This window comes from Panthera tigris, chromosome B3, assembly GCF_018350195.1.
Source record: "Panthera tigris isolate Pti1 chromosome B3, P.tigris_Pti1_mat1.1, whole genome shotgun sequence".
NCBI classification, from domain to species: domain Eukaryota; kingdom Metazoa; phylum Chordata; class Mammalia; order Carnivora; family Felidae; genus Panthera; species Panthera tigris.
In genome coordinates, this window is record NC_056665.1 from 124,246,808 (window position 1) to 124,272,496 (window position 25,689).

The following is a 25,689-nucleotide window of genomic DNA, read 5'->3' on the forward strand; positions in this document are numbered from 1 at the left end:
AAGCAAAAAATAAAAATAATAACATGAGGAAAAGAAAAAGATGGGATATGCAAGGAAAGTGATCTTATTTATTGAATAAATCATTGACAAAACAGGTTTATAATTCCAGTATGGTTTGATATGTTTTAGTATCAGCTTTGAGGTAGATATTCAGACTACATACTGTCCACTTTTTAAAGTTTATAAATTTTTTGAGAGAGGGTGCACAAGCAGGGAAGGGAAAGAGAGAGAGGGAGAGAGAAAATCCCAAAGAGGCTCCACACCATCAGCACAGAGCCTGATGTGGGGCTCAAACTCATAATCCACGAAATCATGACCTGAGTGGACATCAAGAGTCGGACACTTAACTGAGTCACCCAGGTGCCCCTCAACTGTCCATTTTTAATCCTGTGAAGAAGGCCATTGTACATGTCAGTAGTAGACTCAAGCATTAGCAGAGATGGAAAGCCACTTAGAAGACCATTTGGTTCAACTTCCTTGGTTAACAGCTAAGATACTTCAGGTGGAGTGACAGGCTCAGTGTCTCACAGGCAATTAGCAGCATAAGCAGCTGGGATTCCTGTGGACCCCACATTTCTCCCCTACAGCATGAAGAATAGCCAACTGGGACACCACAGTTTTAAATCCATCCATTTAGATGCATGTGAATTCTAGTTCATTTTAAATATTCCAATTCCTACTTTAGCATCTGAACCTAAAAAGAATATTAAAGTGATTCTTAAAATTCTTTGGGAAGATACAATAAATAATAATATTCTCTAGTGGAAAACAGAGTTTATCTCTAGGAACTTCTATTTTTAAAACAACCCAAATTCTGGTATTGTTGTATGCTGTCAAAATGAGAACAAAATTTAAATATTGTCTGGGTGGGAAAACAGACTTTTAAAGAGAAAGTGTTGTTTTTCTTCATGCAGAGAGGAATTAAAGGGACCTTTAAACTTTTTGTTGTTGTTAGATTGCATTCCTTCACCAAATACTTAAAATACTTAAGAGTATCAAATAACAATAATAGCAGGAATCCTTCTTTCCTTACATATTTTGTGGTACTAATTACAGCACTGAGTTCTTGATAGTCATGGATTAGTGGTGCCTCTTCATACGCTCAGTATATAATATGACTTTATGACAACAGTCACTGATGTTATGTCAGCTACTACTGATGACCAATTGAGGTAGGAGATGGATCTTGACTATTCCAATGTTTGTGTTGTTTCCAACCACGAAAAGCATGGTATGCACTTTTTTTTTCATCTTTTTTTTTTTACCATTTATTTATTTTTTTGACAGAGAGAGACAGAGCATGAGCAGGGGAGAGGCAGAGAGAGAGGGAGACACAGAATCCAAAGCAGACTCCAGGCTCCGAGCTGTCAGCACAGAGCCCGACTCGGGGCTCAAACTTACAAACCTTGAGATCATGACCTGAGCCGAAGTCGGATGCTTAACCGACTGAGCCACCCAGGTGCCCCGGTATGCACTTTCTTAGTTGTATCATCAGTAATGCGAAGTCCAAAGGCTTACAGTTTCTTTCACAGTGAACACCAGAAGTTCATCGTTAATAGCACTCTCTATTATCAGACTGCCAAGTGTGAGGCAGCATGATGGACCTATACTAAAAAAAAAAAACTGGACCATCTAGCTATAGCATAGGACAAAGCCATATCATGGACCCTGGGAAGTCTTGTTAATGTGAGTTATAGAAGACAGTTATAATGTGAAAAGCACATTATCCGCTGCCTCAGAAACATTGCGTTATTACAAACATCACAAAACAGCCGAAGATACCAGACCTGGGGAATCGCAAACTTTTCTACCTAAACTTCCAAATGTGCCAAACATCATTTTGGGAGCAAGGATGGCAATGGCAGTGTGCAAAGGAGGGAAGTACTAAAAGTAAAGACAAAGAAGGATGGAAGTACACAATTCTAAGTGATTTTATAGCAGATACTTAGCCCAAGTCAGCAAATAAATTGCCAACTGACAAGAAATTGGCATACGAACTAAGCAAATTTCTCAAGCCAAATGTCCAGAAATAAGGAATGCTTTTGGGACTGAATAGGCAACAAAACCACAAGAAGCCACAAGTTGGCTGGATATTGTAAGGCCTAGAAGGCCCAGCAAAAATTTACTTGCTCTAACGTATAGCGGGTGAAGCACAGCTTCCGGAAGATAATATTGAAGTCAACAATGATGGAGCAATTGATGTTAATAAAATACTACGTTGCAAAATCAATTTGGGATTTAAGGGACCAACATTGCAATCTCAGGGATTTTGTTCCATATAAACCATCTGGTGGAAAAGTCCTGGTGAAACACGTGGTGATGACAGGAATCTCTGTAAAAATCCACAAATATGATGGCCAACACATACTCAGGCCTCAAAGCACACTTACACAAACACAAGGGAGATGGTGTATGCCATGATAACACAGATATTTTACTGATATCCGGTATGGGAAAATCAGCACATTTCATGTGTAGGAAATTAGTCACTAATATTGGTGACATAGGGATGTTATCTGATCAGTGTGATATCCTTGCCATTCAAAGTACTGAGGCATTGTTTAAACCCTTAGGCAGAAATTCCAAGAATAACACTGTGATTGAATTTTCATGAATACAATCAGGGAAATGGTCTGTTAAGTGCTGAAAGACATTGCAAATTTGGCTATCAAGATGTTAATAAACACCTTTGCTTATTGCAGAGAAAAATGATTGAGAGTGTGGGGTGGTTAGTCAAGTTACTGAATGCATTTTAAACACTTACAATATGTCAGCTCCCTTGCTAGGTAAAACACAGTGCCTTCTTCTCTAGTGAAGCATCTTACATTTAGAAATATAATTATTTTGATAGCATCTATACATACTACCTCAAATAAACATGCTTTCTAGGTACCAATGGTTGATATGACAAATTTTTATATACCTTTCAAAGATATTGATTCTGGATTCACACTGATTTAAAGAATTGGGGAGATGTTCAATCTATGATGTTATCAAAATAACAATTAAAAACTGAATCTTGGTTCCAAATTACACACATTGTTTTGGATATTAGACCTTTGGCTGGTAATTTGAAAAATGCACTGCAAATACTAAAGTGGTGATAACTTACTTTGGTCTGACCTTCCCAGATCCTACCTGGATTCCAAACATTACCTAATGGCTCTTCACCCAAGTTAAGGGTAATGTGGGAATTAGCTGTCATGATGCTACCAGCAAAAGGTAAGTAATTACTCTGTTTGGTAAAAGACAATGTTGCTTTTGTAAAATCGATCAAACATTTGTATAAAGTTGTGTTGAGTTCGGTATCAAAATAAGCATAGATTTCACTCAGGTAGTTGCTACTCTGATAAGCTTCAGTTACCACATTAGGAAAGCTGGTAAGTTTCAAATGTGTTGATTGCACATGTAGAAGGACCAAACAAGATTCCTTTCACATCCACGCTCTCAACATATAACTCTGGGGTTACAGAACCTGGAAGATAATTAAGTTACTCTCCTTTATATGCCTATGTTGTTTCCGGTTCACTTGTAATCACTCTCTGAGAAGAGAAATAGACACTAAATATTTAAAGGTAATGGGAATTTAGCCAGAACATCTACTTATATGAACACTGCATGGGAAAGTTTTTCTCTAGTTGCTCTGTGGTACCAGTGTCTGTGACTGTACATCCCACTGAGAAATATAGAGTCCCAAAGGGTAAAATTAAGGGTAGAGAACATCTGACCTCAATCATGGGCGTCAGGATAAGAAATGCATAACACATGGTCAGTGATCCCAAGGTTACTGCAGACAGAGGATGGCAGCTGTTCAGTTGGACATCTGGATCTCAGTGGCTCCAGAACTGGATTGTTCTCACATGAGATCTGTCTATGAGAAGCTCAGCCCATCTTCGGTAACGGTTCTGAGAATTTGAATCTAAGCTTTATGTAGTGCCCAACAAATGGTAAATTTTCACATATTCACAAGATCCTTGTTTGTGGAAAGTAAACGTTGCCCAAAAGCAAAATATGAAAACAAGGATCATTTTGATGGTGTATGGCTGTGTCCAAACTGATACTTCACCTTTAGTGTTTACACTCAAAAGAGATCAAGGATAATGTAAGGGTCTTGGCTGTCTTCCTATATTATTCGATGTGATCTAAATACATACAATTTTTCACCTGCTTTCTTAAAAAAGTTCAATTTCATTCCCTTTTCTGAGAAGGGAAACAAATAGCAAAATGTTGATGGGAAATGAAAGTTTAGCATATGCAAGTCTGGATGAGTATGTAAGTTTAGTTGTATCAATTTCAAATGGTGTATTATGTAACTATTATAATTGGTAACTAGGAATTATGAAATATTTGTATATTTAAACATATACACCCAGCTAATCAAATTTATCAGTGAACCAAATAAAGGAATTATATTTAAATTCTTAAAAATTACAAGGTTAAGATTGGCAATACATACAGAAGACTTTTCTGACCAATGAAACAAGATATAATAGGTTCACATTGCATGAATGAATTTAAAAAAATAGATACACATTTGAATTGATGGAAATAATTTCTTGGGTGGAAGGCCACCAATGCAGAGTAACTTATGAATGTTAAATATGTTGTAGGCACAGTCCCTGTTCAACAGTGGAAAGTTTTTCTAAACAGATCACAAAAGGTATAATAAACTGCATTTGTATATTTATGTAAGCTTCTTTTTTTTTAATTATCTATATGATTAGTTGGTAAAAAGTCTAAACCATAAAAGAATTGAAGATATTTTATTATGATTTTCATTGTTTTTTAAAAAGAAAGAGTGTATGTGCACAAGCAGGGGAGGGGCAGAGGGAGGAGAGAGAGAATCTCAAGCAGTATCCACTCCCAGAGTAGAGCCTGACATGGGGCTTGATCCCATGACTGTGAGATCATGACCTGAGCAGAAATCAAGAGCTGGACACTCAACTGACTGAGCCACCCAAGTGCCCCTAATTGATATTTTAAACACAGTTTAAAGGGTTATGCTGTTTGCTTAATTTACTTGATATTGCTATTTATTGTAAGAATTGTACATTTCAGTTGCTGCAATTAGCTGGAGTGGGGGCTTTGCAAAGACTCTGATATGGGGCCTATCCACTGTAGTTGCTCAATAAATAATCACTCTTTCAGAAAAACTTTCCTTAATGTAAGACATACTGTAATATTTAAATCAATTGCTCAGAAATTGAGTTCTTGAGAAGATTTAGTTAACATACTTTACAATTGGGAGAATTCTGTGTAGATTTCAATTTAGTCCATTCCTAAGCAAATGAGAAGGGGAAGCAACTCAATTTCAAACAAATATTTCAAATTATCAGTCATATATAATAGGGGGAGAGGTACAACATGTAAGATAAAAGGCCAAGACAAATTACATATGGCCATTGTTAGTCTTCCAAGGACTGAGAGATGGAATGATACATTAAATCCCACATCTCAGTCGTAGACAGTGAGGGAAAGATGGATGAGACTTAGCAGTGGTCATTACACCAAAATCTTTTTAAAGATGACAATGTCAGAGTCTGGAAATGTTACTCTGAAACACAGTGTGGATGGCTGTGAGATGCTGGTATAGACAAAACAAAACTGCATGTGAAATGGTAACATAGAACCAATGTCCCAAATCCAGTTGCTTCCAAGTAACCTGGGAGGATGGAAAGAAAGGGAGGGAGGATGGGAGGATGGGAGAATCAGAACTCAGCCCTAAAGAAGTTCACACCCTTTTCATAATCTAATACTAGTTCTACTCTTGAAACCAGTGAAAGGAATACACCTATTCCCGACCTGAGAATTTGTAGTTAACCAGCTCTCAGGTGCTGTTGCCACTGCTGGCTTGAGAACCACATTTTGAGAACCAGGGGTTGAAGGAATACTGGACAAAAGGGTACGTATCTTACAGAAAACTATGATTTGTTCTCAATGGAATCTAATCAGTAGGTTTACATGCAGTTAAAATTAAAAAAATGAGCAATGACCACCACTGTTAATTTGCAACAGTCAAACTAACCTCACAAAAGCCTTCTCCAATGGAAAAAATGGGAAAGTCTTTCCACGGTACACATTGGCTTTATTGGCTGTGGTCTTAGTCAAAGCACAGAATGAACCTTGGCCAGCAGCATGAGGTCTCTCAAGCTTGCAGCTGTTGGGAGGAGACTGCTCTGCCAGTGACTCTGGGCAGGAAGTGCCTCGTTAGAACTGATGCATCTATTTTATTCTGCTCAGAAGAAAAAAAAAAGCCAAACTCACTAGGTCTCTCCAAACATCTTTTAAACTGCCCAACCTCCCCAAAGCCACCATATTAGATGGCTTTACTGCCATGGCTGCCTGATTTCTGGTAACTGACAGCTGAGGTTCAGTATGATGGGAAGTTTTCAGAATGCTAAGCCATAAATCAAGCCTGTATCTTCACTCACGGTGGGCTTAACGACAGCATAAATAAAATGAAAATCCCAAATGACAGACAAGCACAGGGCACTCTGACTGAAAAATATCTGAAAGGAGGACACTTTCCATCCAGATCCAAACTGCCAGAAAGCAGTCCACAAAGAACATTAAAGATTAGTGCAACGTGCCTCAGAAAGGGGACTTAATAGGGCACAAGTTCACAGCACTTCTCCACTTTGCACAACGCCGCTTTCCAGGACCCTGCATCAGATAAAGGATGCAGTGCTACCGCAGTTCTTTCTCTCAAGTAAACAGTTTAAAATGTGTGTTGTTGAAGGCAACCCAGCTTCCTCTGTGTTCATATCATTTTACAGAACTCCTGCCATCCTTCATTCCCTTATCCAGCTAAGTGCTCAGCAATAATGGACAAACAAAATCTAAACTAGCATTACCACTACCCTAGGGATAACACTGAATACGAGTTATGCAGTATGATCTGATAATAGCTGGCTTCAAGTGCTGGCAAAAAAAAAAAAAAAAAAAAAAACACAACCAAAAACCAAAAAAACCAAAACAAAACAAAACACCAAACCCTTATAAAGGGGATATATTAGAAACTTAGGTTTTAAATTCTATGTGCAATGTGACACATTTTGGGAATTGCTCTTTCGGCTTTCAGGTAAAAATTAGGTGACATAAATAGGTTCTTCTGATATATGAAGTACATATAAATACTGCTCTGAAAAAAAGCTGTGCACAATCACAAAAGGATGAAGAGGAACCATCTTGTTTTACCAAAAGAAGCATTTTTACCCCTGGTTAACAGACCAGCCTACTTCATTAGGAAAAAAATGATCAGTTAATTACTAATCTCACTAACTCTTTATGGTTGCCATTATTCTGATGTCTTGAAATGCAGGCACAGGACCAGCATTACTCCAGTCCACAGGCTGGCCCAAGTAAAGGACATAAAGGTGCTTTCAAAGATTCTTGAGGAAATGACTATGGATTCCAGAGAAAGAAATCAGAGAGAGAGAGAGAGAGAGAGAGAGAGAGAGAGAGACAGCCAGCCAGCCAGACAGACAATTGGAGGAAATATTTCCAATTGAAATAGAGTATTTCAAGAACAAAGGGAGATGCACTGTCTCAAAGTAAAGATTTTCATCTTGTTGGCCAAGTGTTTTAAAAGCCATTTGAGCTCTTGGTGGCTTCAAATGATTAAAAAATACAACTGACTCTAAAATGGAAAATTTGTAAGAAAATAAAAACAAACAAAAGGAAACCGTAATTTGATGGAAAACCTGATACTATAAAATTTAGACTTGTCCTTTTTCTTTTTTTTTAAGTAGGCTTCACACCCAGCACAAAGCCCAGCATGGGACTTGAACTCACCACCCTGAGATCAAGACCTGAGCTGAGATCAACGGTCAGATACTTAACTGACTGAGCCACCCAGATGCCCCAGGACTTGTTAATTAAAACAAAAAAAAAAAAACCCAAAAAACAAAAAAAAAAAAACAAAAAAAAACCATTTTAAGAAAATATTAAATCACTGTCAGTTAGTGACTAATGAGCATATAATATTATCCTCCTTTCCCTCAGAATAAGATATTTTCTTACTTTTAAATTATTACATCTGAACTGTTGGTAGTTTAATATCCACTAATTTTGTTTAAAAAAATATTGCTTCAAACCAGTATTCTGATCTTTTATACTGCTGACACAAAGCTCCAATATTTAAGGATAAATTGTTAACTTTTTAAAATTTAAATAATGCCAGTCAAAATGCTTTACTAAAGAATGAAAAATGAGGTTGTCAAATCATGGGGATCTATGGAAAGATGACAGAAGATAATCTGGGCATGAACGTCCAGCATCTGCCAGTTTGAGGAAGAGCATTCATTCTGGAATGGCAATTGAGTGACTTCAATGCCTTAAAACATAGCAAGTTATCATTAGAATTGCAGGTGATTAATGTATGGCTCTTATTTTAGTATAGAATTCTTTTCATGTTCTCATCTATATGCTCAATGGCATAAGACTCTACATTTTGACAGGTGGAGGTCATCAGACTACATATTGTTTTGACTATCATCCTGAAAGGCAACTAACATGCTGTTATGTTCAGAAATCCAGTATCCTTCTGCAGAGAACAAGGCAACAAGTTCTCATCCACAATTGTCACATGGCTTTGTACCATGTCAGAGTCAAGCTGTTACAGAAGATACCCAGCCACAGAAGTTTTCCTAGGCTTTCAACTCTGAGTAGTCAGCCACTTGCCATTTAAATCCTTTTGCAGTTGGTGGCCCTGGAAGACATGCAGGTGCTCCAAACCCCTGACAGTCTGCCCGTTGTAGTAGGTTGTAGTAATTAGACTTCAAAGATCAACAGTTGAGGCTGACCTGATGGAACACGAGGAATGACCTGAGTTGGGTTTGGATTTAGGTAGGATGTGGGCCATAGGTGTGGATAAAGCAGGAGAAGCTAAACTGGGGGCAGATGAGGTTAGAACTGGAAGGTTGGTTTGGTTTCACCAGAGCAGAAAAAATTGGTTTACTTTGTTACTAATCAAAAGCAAGGGAGACTTCTCTGAAATTTGTTTGGGGGCTTGGAATCTAAAAGTTCTGTTTCTAGATGTAAGCATTTCTCCTAGCCTTAAATTAGATGTGTCGTGTTTTGTACGGAAATGAAACTAAATGGAATCTTTCATGGTTTAAATTTCTTTCCTCAAATAGGGATAAGCTGATGTTTTTATTGCTAAACATTTGAGAACTTAAAAGTTGAAAGATGTAACTATTTTTATATCATACTTTGGTGCATGAAATGCCTTTATATACAAACTTTCCCAAATTTTCTTTCCAGCTTAAGGTTCATGGTAGTTTTGATCCAAGAAAACCAGATGCCTTCGTGAGGACAGCTTCCTCATTTGAAGGCCATGAACATCACAAATTTCTTTCTTTTTTAAAAAAATAAATTAAGAGGAAATACCGGGATAGTTTGTTTGAGGAGGGGGTGTAAGAATCTTGGAAAAGGAATAATTTACTCAATGATCATTCCTATTCTTGGCTATTAAATGATGTATATTTGGGTTTATAGTACAAAACCTGAGTAAAACAATTTGAGATTCCTAACCCTTTCCTAAAAAGGGTCTGGCTAAGTAAATATACCCATCTAATTATGTGTAAGAATTTGGCTCCATTTAAAACAATATTTGCTATTTTAATACACATTAAAGAAAATGTAACAATTACTATGAGTGTAAATACACCTTACATATACCACTGACCAAAGCCTCAAAAACCTTAGCTGAAAAGATGAAAATGAAAAAAAAAAAAAAAGGCTTGTTTTCTTAGCTAAGTAGGTAGGCACTTCTAATCTATGTAACCTTTAAATTCAAATGCCTTATGTGTACTTTTTTGTTAAGTTATAGAATTTATATCTTTTATTAGTAAAGATATGTAAACTGTAACAATAAGAAGAAAAGCCGGTGATTCTGGGAAACTGGATGCATAAGATGTTATGTAACCAACCAGTTTCCAACCTTTAAATCAGACACTAGTCAAGGAAATAATAATAACCTTAGCCAATGGGAAAAACATCCAGCCAGATTTCTCCCAGCTGTGTTTCTCCCTTCTGTGGCCTTCAGTAACTTCAATGGAAGTTTAGTGTGTTTAGGGAGAAAGATGGCCAGAAGAATCAAAATTATTAAACCAAAAAGGTCAATCTTCAAATTAAGTCTTGGACCAGGCTCACTGCAAGAATAAGGTTGATCCCTTCCAATGTCCCAGTACTATAAGCAATATGGCTGACCAACCACAACTCAAATGGGGCTGATATCACAGGTTATTCTGCCAAAGGGGTGAGTGAAGGAAAAACAGTTGCTGGCTTTGAAATGTACAAATCAAGCTATTAGTGTTTCCTTAGCATTCCTTTTGATTTCCAACTTGAGCTTACAGTGACTGACTGCAAGAGATAGGAAAAAATCCTCTGAGAAGACAGGTCCTTGGATTCAATTCCATATAAACAGAGGGCCAAGGAATTTTGACAAAATTTTTGCTCACAAAAAGTTGACTTTGCCTTTGAAGTTCTTGTGTGTTCCATATTTAAAGTCAGACACCTTCATTCATCCAACAGTAGCACAAGGCCTTCAATAATATGATATAATGGCTTTATTTTTTTCAGATTAAAAAAGGTCTTTCATAAGGTCCCTCTCCATTCTGTTATAAAATCATCAGCTAATATGTTTTCAAGGATTTTCCAGGTAAATAACCTGTGTTACCTTCAACTTTCAGGTCTAACTGGCCTGGTGTAATTTTTTTAATGGTCACAGAGGTACTAAGAGTGGTTTAAATCAATTCCTACTAAAAAAGAATGGAGTGCATGGCATTCCTACTAACACATTAAGGGAAAAGCTATTTAACTCACTTTTATCCATAGGATTTAAATAAAATGTGTTAATATTGTCCCTTATTTTCTTCCCAGTTAGTCACTTAGATCCAAGGAGATAAAATATTATAGTATTGGTCAACACATCAATGAAAATATTGACATAATTTCTCAATACCCCCAGTATTACTATAGTGTAATATAGGTTCTGAGAAACACCAGGATTGTGAGCTGCTCCTTCAAAAAGGGCTACTCCCACTAAACCCCACAGTGCTCATTAGCACATTAACGGCTTGAAGTCCTGAGGTTAGACAAAACAAAACCAAACCTGTTTAATGTTGTCTAATGCAGAATTTCTCTAGCTAGCCTGAACACATCACTCCTTTTTCATGCAATTCCTGATGCCAAATAAACTTTGGGTCATGCATAGCTGTTTGTGTCTCTTTTTTCCCTCTTAGCGCAATGACTGCCCCATAGTAGGAACTCAATAAAAGATTTTTGTCATGAATAAATGGTAAAACTCATGGTTGTACTCTCAGAGCTTATGGAGATTGTATTATGTAATCTTTTGAGACAAAGATCTCTGTTCTCTGTAGTAGCCTTTCCAATCAAGTTCATAAACAAAGAGTGTCATTTGCTCTGGACATTCAAATATAGTAAGTTAGTAAGACATGGTGGTGGAAATAGAAGCATCTTCACAAATATGAGAATAAGCAAGTACACTTTAAAGAGCACAAATGTAATTACGAAGGCATTGCTTTATTGCCCTTGTCCCTACGAAGAATTTTCCATCATGACCCAGTGGGATTTACCTCCTGGATGTTTTACCTTTCATTAGCATCATTAGAAATCTTTCTCCACTGGTAGATTAGCATGTAAAGAGCATAAGTTCTTAAAAACACTTTGATGTCAAAGAAGGCTGAGATGCTGAAGTAGATAGTACCGAATCATGAGAGAACTCTTGCGGAGTAAATCTCATGACACAGGACTCTGGGAACTTTGAGTCTGGTGAGAGTAAGGCCAATGATGGTCCAGAATATGACAAAGTGATTGCAGTGAGACATTTGGCCACAAAAAGATAAATAAATAAGTTGTGCTATGAATTCTTTACAGTGTTCTACAATTCAGGTATCACTTGTAAATTCTTTATTGCTATTAAAAATGGATGATTGGGAATAAAATTTTAAGATACTGCATGTACTAACAGACTGCTGGGATGATGAATGTAACAATCCTGAGCGTTTATAAAGCAGACCGTCTGGTATTATATATGCATATCTCCATGACATGTTATAACACATGATAATTTATTAGGGAGCAAGCATTTTTAAAAATCGATTGTATATAAACACTCCCTGAGTCGAAAGTGCTGACAACTTCTGCCTCGAGGGGAACTCATTTCCCTCCTGTTTGGCCAGTAATTATTAAAACATCCCAATTATATATCCAAATTTTGGTTCAAAAACTGGCTGACCATGCCTGAAAAAGGAAAATGCAAAGTGAAAAATATCTGTTTCTCGGCTGGTATAAGTTGCCAATAAGTTAGTTGTATGCCATTCATGAGCTGATATTACTTGGATTAGTTTAACTTCTATAATTTCCAAAGACCAAGTATGGTGTTATTTTAGTCAGTGTTTGGCAATGCTAAAGAGCAGAAGCTGTAGATACGTCTGCTTGATAATCCAGGCCAGACTGCAACAAGGACAGATATGCTATTATTTGTGAAACACTCATGTAGAGCAACGAATTACATTTTGCTTTTTTTGCTTTCATATTCCTCCTTTTTAGACTGTGGACTTGTCCCATCCATTGGTAAACTGCTGGCATCTTCCTTGATTGAAGGTGAATCTGGAGTAACTGTTCTTTTGGTAAATGCTGGAAAGGCAAGAGAAAAGACAAAAATAAACCTAAATGAATAAAATCCTTGGGCTGACAAAATTGTAAGTAATCATTGTATCTGATCTAGTTTTTTGTAAACTTTACAAGGACTAACAGACCTTCAGTGTAGGAATAAACATAATAAGTTCACTGTATTTTGGAAAACATTTATTCATATGATTTAACTTGGGAGGGATCTGAAGAGTATCTGAGAGTGGAAGATGTATGTTTGGTCAATATATAACAATACAAAGCACACACGGAATTTTGGAGGGAGAAATGTTCAGGGCCTTCTTTTTACAGAATCTTCTTTGTTACACAAACTGAGACTAGATCTGGAATCTAGGTATACTGTTTTCCTACTACCTACTTACCTCCCTTCTGAGCTCCAGATAGGCATGTCTAACTACGTAAGGGAAATCTGCCTGCCTGATTTCCAATCTCTGATACCTGCCCATTCCTTCTTTTCTCCTTCTTAGGAACTGATATACTCCTCCCCTCCAACCCTGGTTTCTCAAACCTTAGTTCCCTCCTTCCTTTGTCCTGTCTGCTCTCCCCATCCAACTTAAGAGTAAATACTGAAGATTCTCCCTCCCAAATTCACCCTAGTTCTCAGGCTTCCCACCACATCTCCATTACTATCGCCTCAGCCCAAGCCACCATTTTCTCTCTTCCCATTTTCACTGTATCCCCTTCCCCACACCGCCACAACCAGAATTATCTTTCCAAAAGGTCAATCAGATTGTCACTCTCCCACATAACCCATCACCTCCATCCTCCAACAGCCTCCCAGGAAACTGAGAATGAAATCCAAACATGGGACTGTGGCAAAAAGGCTCCCGTGGAACTTTACCTTTCCTTTCTCTCTCCCCCAGACCCCCTCACTCAATGCTCCAACTCTCTAGAAGACCATACCCCTTTTCTTCTCTGTGGCCTTCATATTTATTGCTCCCTCTCTCAGGAAAACTCTTCCCACCCAATTTCAGCTCAGCTGGTTCTTGCCACTCAGGCTCCAGCTCAGCTGTAACCTCCTCGGAAAGGACTCTCCTAATCACTGATCTAAAGCAGTCCTGTTTTCCAGGCGCTTTCCTCTCATTTTACCTTCACAGCACCAATCACCATTTTAAATTGTTTACTTGCCACCACTGTTTCTTCTATGAGAGAGGTGACCATTTCTGTCTTGTTCACTACCGTATACCCCCCAAGCCAAACAGAGAGCCTCTTACATAACCTCTTAGTAAATATTGTTTGAAGAAGTGAATATACTTATGGGATCTTTAAGAGACAGTCAACTGGCAATTTTCTGGCTGCTTTCTAGACAGCATCTACAGAGTACCCTGTACATCATTATAATCAGAACTCAGTTATTTAAAAATATCTGACACCTGACTAGTTAGTGAAAAGATTGTCTCACATACAAAAATCACCATCACATAAAATGAACCTATAAAATGGAGAGACAAAAAAGTTGTGCTTCCATGAAATAAATCTTTTAATGGACAAGAAACTTTTTTTTACCTTTATCAGTACCCCCACATTTAAAAAAATGTTTACTTATTTATTTTGAGACAGAGAGAGCATTCAAGCAGGGGAGGGGTAGAGAGAGTGGGAGAGGGAGAATGCCAGGCAGGCTCCACACTCTCAGCACAGAGCTCGACGTGATGTGGGACTCCATCTCACAAACTGTGAGATCAACCCGAGCTAAAGTCGGTAGCTTAATAGACTGAGCCACCCAGGCACCCAGTAACCCCACATTGTTAATACCACAGATATTTGGTATTTTATTCTGCAAGGCTGAGGACAGACTACATACGAGGCAGTTCACAGCCAGTGGATCCTGAAGTACAACACAGAAGTGAAAAGAGTGTGCTTTTCTTGCTGTAGATAAATTGTTTTTCATTGGAGGGACTTAAACTCCCACTAAAGGCATCTCAAAACGCAAACTGAGAATAATAACTTTTCTTTTCATAGCAATGTAAACTGAAGTAAGAAAGCGAGAGATAGTTCCTTTTAGCAACTTTCATTGATTTGCTTTTTTAAGAATATCAAGTTAAATTAATATGTAAGATTCACAACAAAATCCTGTAACATTCCCCCCCTCCCCCATGAAAAATCATAGTCCTTTCTTTGGGGTTTGTTTATTTTAATAAACATTATTTATAACAGTTTTAGAATTCCAGAAAATTTGAAATCTGCATTTATTTTTAAAATTTAGTACCAACTCCACACACATTAGGCATTTTAATCCCAAAGGACTCGAGATTTTGAGAAATCATCAGATTACTATAGTCCTCCCTCAAATCCAGTCTAGTCCTGGCCCCAAGAGTAAGGGCCCTGTCTTGAGAGCTGTGTTCCTTTAGCCTAAAAGGAGCTATACATGGAGACTAGTGGTCAGTCACTACTTATAAAAAGTAAAAATGACAGTTTCAAAAGCTGGCATTATTAAGTCTCTCTTTCTAAGCCCCCACTGTCCTAGAGGCTGAAGGTAATGGAATCCAAGCCTTCTAAAAGAGTGTCCTGAACCACGGCCATCACTTGTAGCCAGCCAGGATAAATTTGGTAGTAATCATGGCTCTAAATAATGGATTTCTGTGTTCCTATTTCCAATGGTAATATAAACTTACAATTTATACATTTCTTCCCTTCTTCCTGGCAGAAGGAATCTACCTTTTCTTGAATTGACCTGAACTACACAAAGCTGACATAAATTACTACTTAAAACAAACTTTCATTAATGCTGGATCGTTTCAGAGACCACAAATTATGCAGTATTTTCCCATTTCCTTTGTTTTTTCCATGGTCAGTGATTCTATGCTTTAGTTTGGTCACAGTTTGACAGGGCACCTAAGTCAGCAGAACGAATGCCTTAGCATCTACGGCATAGACAAAAGGGCCTCATCCAGTACAAATCCCAACTTGAGTAAGAAGGAGCCTGTTCTGTGGGCTCATAAACTCATGTCTGCCTCAGCACCTACAGTTATTTACTCCTTACATCTCTATACAGGTCTAAACTGCTCTAAACTCCAACCCCCAGCTTTCATGTTCCATTTAGAAGTTAACAAGAAAATCGAATACTTGCTAGTCAGACATAAAAGCTGGGGTGTTCTCAGTAGCATTTTATTTTTACAAGATGCCTTTTTAGCCAAAGTGTACATACACCTATCAAACAGCACCAAAGGGCCACACAGGAAGACAGCAGCCTCTTACCTCCTCCCTCCCAGTCCCACAATCCTGCACCCCAGAGTCAACCACAATCAACTCTTTTAGCTTTATTTTCTGTATTTACTTCAATTTTTGTAAGAAAAAGCAGCTTATATTGCTATTTTCTGATTTATCATTTTTAGACTTATTCACACCCATCCACTTCCCTTCACCCCATCCTCCTTATATAGTTACATTTGAACTTCTAGTTGTGTCAGTAGTATTTATAATATCATGACTACGTAAACATGGCTCACACAAACCTAATAAGTATACTATGACAATGTTTCTTTTCTTGCCCATTTTTTCCCCCTGGAGTTATTATTTGACCTATGTTTTTATTTTTGTTTTTTTTTTTTTATTTGCTCTTTCTCTGAGACTATCATTAATTATTTCTAATTGCTCAATGAGATCTGCCATATGTCTTTCAGTAGTTTTTCTTCTAAGTGCTCAACTGAATCAAATAACCTAACAGTTTGTTTATTTCCTAAAGATTTTCCTGATGGAATCTTTCCTTTCTTCTATCAATCTGAGAGAACTGAACATGAGTGTCCAGATTAAAAGGGCCCACCCATCAAATAGCTAGAAAGGCAAATAAAGTAAGACCTTCAGGGAGGCAAATCATCACAAAACTCACTGGGGTTAAACAAGAGATCCTAAAAGGTCCCAGGGCTGGGGGTTGGGTGGTAGTGATGGTGGAGAAGATCGCTTCTGAGGAGTGGGGTCAAAAGAAAAAGACAATGTTTTTCAACAGCAATTTAGATTTTGGAAGAGAATACTACAATGACTTCAGAAGGAAAGTCATTTTCAACCCAGAATTTTATAGCTAGCCAAAGTCTCTTCAAGGGCGAATAGAAGAAATCTATTTTCTGAAGTACAAAGAATGAAAGCAGTTACCTCCCTTTTCTTTCTTTGATGTGCTAACCACAAAAGAAAGAACTGAGACAAACAGAGGATGCATGTGTTCTGAGAAACTTGGGCATCAGCACAAGAAGAGGGTGAAGAAAAATCTCAGGATGACAGTTGGGTGGGCCCTTCTAACCTTCCTACTCCAGGCTGTTGTTTTCTCCTCTCAAGACCCTCACTAACCAGGTACTATTCTTCTGGAATGGATTTTCTAAATATCTTTTCTTTCCTACAGTCCCATTCTTTTTCTTCTATTTTCTTTGTGGTTTCAACTTTGTTTTCCACCTTTCTGGTTTTTCATATTTTAAATTTCTTTTTGAGTGGGGGGAGAGGGGCAGAGGGAGACAGAGAGAATCTCAAGCAGGCTCCATGCTCAGTGCAAAGCCCAACGTGGGGCTCGATCCCACAACTCTGGCATTATGACCTAGCTGAAATCAAGAGTTAGATTCTCAACTGAGCCACCCAGGTGTCCCCATATTTTAAATTTCTGAGACCTCTTATATTGTGTTCCTTTTTCATAGCATCTTGTTCTTCTTTTTAATGGATGTAATATTTTCTATCTCTGAGGACATTAATGCTATTTTAAAAGACACATTCTGTTCTCTGTGTGATCAATTTATTATAGGCTCATTTTTCTCTTTGTTGGTCTTGAGATCTCTCCTCTTCAATTTTGGAGGTTTAAAAGGAGGTTAAAGAAAAATTATAGGACAATTTCTATAACTAAGCTGAAATTGTGCTATAAAAATGGAGAAGCATTCAGGGTGATCTAAAATACCACATTGTGAAAAACACAGAAATTTCAAAGTTCATCAGAAAAGTAAATAAGAAGAACTATGATTTCTAGAAATAAGTTCAATTCAACCACTGAAAGTTATTAACAATAAGGCACCTATGATTAAATTTTTAAAAGTATTCTTGAAAGCATGCAGGTAGGAAGAGAGGAAAATCATAAAACAGGCTTGTCAAAAAGAGGAATAGTAAAGCATAAAAGTATAAATTAATAAATTGGGGCGCCTGGGTGGCTTGGTCGGTTAAGCGTCCGACTTCAGCTCAGGTCATGATCTCACGGTCTGTGAGTTTGAGCCCCGCGTTGGGCTCTGTGCTGACAGCTCAGAGCCTGGAGCCTGTTTCGGATTCTGTGTCTCCCTCTCTCTCTGCCCCTCCCATGTTCATGCTCTGTCTCTCTCTGTCTCAAAAATAAATAAACGTTTAAAAAAAATAAATAAAATAAGTTAACAATAAGTTAATGAAGAGGTTTACTTTTTAAGCTAAATTTTTCAGTCAGATTTTACAACAGAGACTATAATATGTATTTTCATATCCAAGTTATGTATTCAATGATATTTTTCCCATTCTTATTTAACTTTACTTCCTTTTGAGCCAGTATATTTATATAAAACCTATGGCTTCCTGTGAGGAATATCTCACAGAGAAATGACCACCACTGGTCTTGAAATGCTACTGAGTAAAAAGCTGGATGTAGTTTCTTTCACTGCCTGTCATAGTATTTAATAAAATCTAAAAATCTTGATGTTTTCCCACAATGTCTCCCAACCACTACTTTCTAGGTGCCTTTCCATGGAGTCTTAGGAAAGTCATCATGGCGAAATTAAATAGCAGAATACTGACCTCTGTGCTCATATCATGGTGCTGATTTATCTCCAAGCTCCTGAATGTCTTAATGGGTGGGATACTATGATGTTTGCTGGTGCTTTGTCCCTACTCTCCTCTCCTCCATGTTTATGTACATGAAACAGACCTGAGGAAAATTTTCCATTTCTTTATATGAAACATAAAAAATTTGGCCTATGTGTATATCAGATTCTGAGGTACTATAATCAACTTGGGATACAATCCATATTTTTTTATTAAAAATTTTTTAGTGTTTATTATTTTTTTTGAGAGAGAGAGAGAGAGAAAATGAGTAACTAGGGGAGGGGCAGGGAGAGAGGGAGACACAAAATCTGAAGCAGGCTCCAGGCTCTGAGCTTTCAGCACAGAGCCCGATGCTGGTCTCAAAACCATGAACCGTGAGATCATGACCTGAGCTGAAGTCGGATGCTTAACCAACTGAGCCACCCAGGCGCCCCAAGATACAATCCATATTGGAGGGCAGCTGCCAGATTAGAACAGCAGGGATTTTATGCAGCTATATAAAATCACTTGGTAAAATGGTTAGGACAGGAAAGAGAAGATGCTCAGTCTCTAGAATAAAATAATAATGATATAATGAAAACCAAACCATTTATCAGAAACTGATAAATATTTATTCAATGAATGCATGAATATAAATCAGCAAAAATGAGAGTGATCACTTTTGGATCTGACCTACTTCTTTGTGGCTTATTTTGGTATTGTATTTTATAGCACCTGCATTTTTTAAATGACAGAGTTGTCAGATTTAATATACAAACTCTATGCCTGTGGTAAACTGAGGAGCTAAATGATTATCTAAATAAGAATCCATGAAATAACATTTGAGATCCAATAGTTTAGATAAAAGTGGACTTAAAAAAAAGAGTCATATACTCATTCATCTAATTAACTGAGCATTTACTATGTTCCAAGTACTATGTACGGCACTGAGGAAACAGTGGTGAACAAAACAGACATCACTCCCGTCATGGAATTCACACTTTGATGAAGAGATTAATCACTAAACACAAAGTCACTCAGATAAAAAAAATAAATCAGAAGGGTTTTAAAGGAAAACTTTAATACATTATGGGCACTTTTAACAGACACCATACTTAAACCTGTAGGTTCCAAAGGCTTCTTTAAGGACATGACATACAAGCTGGGACTTGAAGAATAAGTATAGTAAGGAAGAAGAGGCGGAAATGGTGTGGATAGTATCCTGGGTCAACAGATTCACACCTTACTGACATTGATAACATTTTATACACATTTACAGGATATTCACAGAATGAAATCCAGCCAGTAACCAAATTAGTATCCTTATTCTTTGCACAAGATTATATATTTCTGATTAGTTCTATGAAAAGATTTTCTACTTTTTGATGACTTGAATTTTATAATAATATTACCTAACTTCCTTTACCCACTCTTCCACAGTTACCAGAAACCTCCACGTACAAATATGTGTTTAAGTAAATTACCTTTGGCGATTCATTGTAAGTTTTTCTGAAAAGTGTAAGGACTAAAAAGAAGGGATTCCATACACTTTTTAGTAAATTGGGTAATACAAATGTTACATGTATGATTCATAATAACAATTTCTTCAAACTCCTAACATGAATATTACTATCATGTGGTTGCCTTACACTTTAATCTCTCCATGAGTTGCCTTTCCTTAAATCCAATTTAAAAACTGGTACAGGACTTCATTACTTACAATTCAAGTGTGAAAATCGTGGACTAGACAGGAAGTGACCGCGATCAGGCCAAGACGGGGAGTGGTCTAACCTACGAGCATGGGAACTCTCAGCAAAGATTCCGTCATCCTAAAACAAAGTCAGTTCAATGATTACAAAATGTAAGGATTGGGATTCATTTAAATATACCGAAAATGAAACTGAACGTCAATATACAAGCTATGTTATACAACAATTTAATTGTAAAAAAAATATGTGCATGTTAAAGAAAATATGAAAGCATTAAAAAAGAGACAGAAGAAAATCACCCATGGCTGTACCAGCATGACATATTTCTTTCTAGTCTTTTTTTCCTGTGGATAGGATTTATACATGTTCTAAAACTGTGTTCTTCATTTACTTACATTAATACTCTAAGCACTTTTGAAGTCTGTATATTATCCTAACCTTTAGCTTGTGTTACTCATTTACTATCGAGTGGATAAACTATGCTTTCCTCAGCTATTACTTTATTCGGCATTTAGGTGGTTTCCAATGTTTTACTTCTATAAATAACACTGTGAGAATATCTTTAAATATATAACCTTTTCTATGTTTAGGACTATTCCTTATGACAAATTCTTAGGTGGAAATACTGGGTCAATAAAAACAATTTGATGTTTTTAAATACACTTAGCTACACTGCATTCCATAATGATTACACTAATTCCCTTACTCATTCAACAAATATTTAACACATAAACTACGTGAATAGAGAATAAGGCCCTCTCCTCATGGACTGTATGAATGTGTCCTTGTACCCAAATCTTAGCTGAAAATGGGAATGAATTTTAACTTCAAGTAATTTATTAATTAGATTAAAAACAGATACTTTAATGTATTTTTTTATAATAGTGAAATTGCAATTGTTTTCTCTTGAATGTGTTCTAACCACTTACACAACACTTTGCTTTTTTCCTCCTCCCCCCCCCCCAATCATTCATTCATGCAACAATAATTTATTGGGTACTTAGTATGCACTGGTCAAAGAGCAACAAAATATTGAGGTATGAAGTTATGAAACCTTCAGGCTTGCAGAAGAGAAAGGCGCCAAATAAACTACACAGAATATAACATAATGAAGAATTATGATGAGTACTGTAAGAAGAACAGGATATAATTAAATTCAGATTAGAGGTCCAGAGGAGGCCCCCTTGGGAGGTGATATTTAAAGCAATATTTGAATGTCGAGTATGAGTTGGCCAGGCAGAAACTTATGAGTGGAGGATGAGGAAGTGGGAGGTAAGGGGGCGCAGGAGATGGTGGTCTGGGGCTGATGTACCAGACTTGTGTGAAGGTGCAGAAGTGAGAAAGTTTAGTGTGTTTGAAGAATTGTATGAAGGCCCATGACTTCCACACAATGAACTGGGGAGGGGGGGGGGGGGAAGTGAATACAGTGATATCCAGAGGTGGGATCTGGATCTGGGATTTCTTTTTCTTAAGTACCATTACACGGCAATCAAAGATTTAAAATCAAAGGTTTTATATGTATTTCTCAAAGATACTCTGGTCACCATGTGGAGAACAGATGAGAATGGCATAAGTATTGAAGTGGGAAGACCAGTGAAAACACTGTAATTGAGGATAACTGTGGGATCAAGGGCAAAGAAGGGATCATGAATGCTGCCAGAGTCTAGGTGGTCCACATAGATCCCTCAAACCATGGACCCACAGAATAGGGCCTCATGCCACAGGACTATTTGATGAATTAGTTATCATTTTCTGTATCAGGTACCAAGTTAACATTGTATTTGTCACATACGTATGTATGCAAATCCAAAAGAAAAGCCCAAACAAACGATTTTATATAGAATCGTAAAAGGCCCATTTATTCTGAGCTAAAAGCATGGACATAATCCTTAGATGATTCAAGATAATTAGCCTCATGTACCAAAAGGAAGTTTAGGTCTATTCAGATCAAGGCCCTGAGGTTTTTTACCCAAGTGACTTATGGTTTTTACTAATTATGGGGATTTCATAAAAAACTAAAAATCATTCACTATAGGATCTCTGGAAAGAAAAGGATATATATTGTGCCCCCAGTGTATTTCAATAGCTACTTATATGAGCTGACATGGGACAACAGAGCTAGCTTATCACAGTTCAGACATGAAATACTTAAGGCCTGGGTGGAGCTGGAAGATGCACAAATGAAAAGGAGAGTTACGTTCTCAACCAGTGCTAGAAATCTCCATTTAATTATGGCTTCTATATGAAATGAAGCATGAAGGAGAAAAGCATAATAAATGGCTTCCCACTAAACAGAGGCTTTGATCATTATGGGCCAATAAAAAAAAGAAAAAATAAGGGAAGCAAATGTACTTTTTGCCCATTGATACCTGGGCTGAAAAAGTGAGAGAAGAGGAGCGGAGTTGCCGGTTTGGGCGCCTTGCTGAATGAAACATAGCGCAAAGACAGCCTCAAGATGAGCCTACCAGAGGGAGGATAAAGCACCCAAAGACATTCAAATCCTTTTCATTCTTCCCAAAAGGCACTGTTTTAAATTTCTAAAACAAAAGCAACTAGTATCGAAGTGTGAGTTATATTTTTTCTATTTACAGAAAAAGAATAATTTACATTTTCAATTATAAATAAACGAGCTTATTGACATATGACAATTAAAATATGTCACTGACGGGGCGCCTGGGTGGCGCAGTCGGTTGAGCGTCTGACTTCAGCCAGGTCACGATCTCGCGGTCCGTGAGTTCGAGCCCCGCGTCAGGCTCTGGGCTGATGGCTCGGAGCCTGGAGCCTGTTTCCGATTCTGTGTCTCCCTCTCTCTCTGCCCCTCCCCCGTTCATACTCTGTCTCTCTCTGTCCCAAAAATAAATAAAAAACGTTGAAAAAAAAAAAAAAATAAAATAAAATAAAATAAAATAAAATATGTCACTGACATATTTCATTCTTAGCAAATTTGGAAAATACAGAAGAAATTGAGAAGAAAATAATGCAATAAATTTAAAAATAGCCCTTTAGCCTAATGTAAAGGTATGTTTTCTGGTTCTTCTTTATAAATACCTTTTTATATTGGGATTCTATATTTGTTGACAATTTTGTTTCCTAGTTTTTCATGTAACATTAGATACAGGAATTTCCTCTACCATTGTCATTATTATCATTATGGTTATAACATAGTCTATTTGAGTAATGTCCCATTGTTGGAAATGTAAGTCTGATTTCCGTTGTTTTTTTTTTCCGTATTATAATTTGATAAACATCTTGTGAATAAAGCTTGGTCCACATTTTAAATTTATTAATATAGATTTCTAGAAGTAGAATTATGAGGTGACACATTTTAAGGGTGTTTTTTAATATCCATTTAATCTAAGTCGTCAAATTTATTGTCAGTATGCTAATATTCCTAATATTTCCTAAATACCCTCTTAGTGTCTATGGGAGTTCTAGCAATAACCCTCATTCAGTCTTAATATTGGCATTTGTGCCTTTTCTTTTTCCTAATTGAGCTGGGTAGAGGTTTTTAAAATTTTTTGATCTTTTCAAAAAGTCCTGTTTAATTTTCATGCCCCTCCCTCATTTTTCTGCTATTTCATTGATTTCTGCTCTTTAGTATTCCCTTCCTTTTAATTTAGGTTTGTTATTTGTTTTCTAGTTTCATAAAGTGGAAACATGGACTATTGATTTGAGACTTTTCTTCTTTGTAACATACACATTTAATGTCATAATTTTCTCTCCAAGCACTATTTTAACTGAGTCCCACAAATCTTGATAAATTATACTTTTATTTTTATAGAGTTAAAATATTTTCTCATTTTCCTTTTGATCCCCCAATGGTTATTTAGAAATATGTTGTTTATTTTCCCTCTAGGAATTTTCCAGATATCTTCCTGTTATTGATTTCTAGCTTCATACCATTGTGGTTAGATGATCATACTTCACATAATTCCAATCATTTTAAATTCATTGAGAATTGTTTTACTGCTCAGAATAGTCGATTTTGGAGAATGCTAGATGTGCACTTGAAAATTACATGTAATTAGCTGTTGTTAGGTGGAGTATCCTATAAACGTTAGTTAAATCTAGTTGCCTGATAGTGTTGCTCAAGTTTTCAATATATTTACTGATTTTCTGCCTACTGGTTTATCAATTATTGAGAGGGATATTGAAGTCTTCAACTACTATAATTGTGGATCTATTTTTTCCTTATAATTCTATCAACTTTTACTTCATATATTTTGACACCCTGTTAATAGGTATGTACAATTTATGACTAATACCCCTTTCCATTTAAAATTGTTGACTTTTTCAACCACTCACATTCCTTTTCATATACAGAAAATGAGGAAGCTTAACTCTAATACATCTTTAAGTTGCAACATTTTATAGGTCTTCAAAAGACTGTCAGAATCCCTTATATTAGCTTGAGATATAACTAATGAAATGAACCCTAAAAGAACACCCCCAAAGAAAAATATTTCATAATTCCTTTGAACAATCAACATGCTAGAATATGAAAAAAGAAAACCCTTCCATATTCTCCAATTTTATACTGATATTTAATTTGTGGAATTTCTATACAACTAAATTTTACAAGGTAACCTAAGATTTCTTTTTTAATTCTTACCTTTCAATCAAATACTTAAATATTTAAATGGAAATACTGGTTAAAAAGGAAGATTCTTTGCAATTTTAGGAATTCTAGCTCTTGCTTTTTACCAATTCTTATATCCTTAGTACAAGGACCTATTTTTATTGCTGTCTTAAGTCTCAACAAGCTAGTTAGCCAGAATTCCCTGCAAAAATTCCACTGGGTGAAGGGACTTGCATTTTCTAATATTTTCCCTGGGTTTCTTCCACTTCTCTTTCATAACCCACATTGTAATTGGTTTCTTAAAAGCGGTTCCAACCTGACTAAATCTCTTTGCTAAACTGATCTCTAATGATTAATATTTAATGACGCCCACCAAGTATTTTTCTCCCAGGAATATTATAAGTTCAAAGTTTAGAAGACAGATGATACATTTAATTTTTTTTAAATTTTAATTTATCCAACCCTTCCCCTGGAGAGAAGGGGGAAAAAAAAAAACACTTACGTGTTTCTGAATCTGTGGCAGCAATATTTTCCTGAATTTGTCTCTTGCCTAACAATGCACCGTACCTGCATCTCTTTGCCACTGCTAATTCCCAATTCTCTGTAAGTGGTCCAAAAAGCTTAACCTCTTCAGTAAATTTTATTCCTATATGGAAGTTTGGCTGGGCAGATAGTTTACTTAAAGCCTGCCTTCCATATCTCAACCTGCATGGCTACAACTCTAGCTTTTAATTTTAACCTCAATGAGAGTAAGGGTTTCATTGTCTCTATCCTTCCATCTATCCATCCCAATATTCCAAAATTTAGCACAGTACTGTTTGCATTAAGGAATTCAAAAATGGTCAGGTAGGCTCCTTCCTTGGCCAAAGTACAGACATTAAAGTTTGCCATGGTTGAAGCTGGGAAAGAAGAGATTGCCACTCTCATACTCCAAGTTTCTTCATGTTAAAAAATGAGAGCACTGGAGCAGATCATGTCTAGCAGGCCATTTGT

At 36.8% G+C, this 25,689-nt stretch overlaps 1 protein-coding gene across 4 annotated transcripts in view; it reads right to left on the reverse strand.

Annotated features, from left to right (window-relative positions):
* Window positions 1–9,913: 9,913 nt before the first annotated feature.
* The window catches only part of CEP128 (centrosomal protein 128), a 388,434-nt gene continuing 372,658 nt past the window's right edge, over window positions 9,914–25,689 (reverse strand). For all 4 annotated transcript variants that reach the window (XM_042990256.1, XM_042990257.1, XM_042990254.1 and 1 more), the window contains 2 exons: window positions 20,129–20,237; window positions 9,914–12,663 (listed from right to left, as the gene is read on the reverse strand). In XM_042990256.1, the coding sequence (XP_042846190.1) occupies window positions 12,536–12,663; window positions 20,129–20,237 (237 nt within the window). In that variant the 3' untranslated portion in view covers window positions 9,914–12,535. The remainder of the gene's footprint in view (window positions 12,664–20,128; window positions 20,238–25,689) is intronic.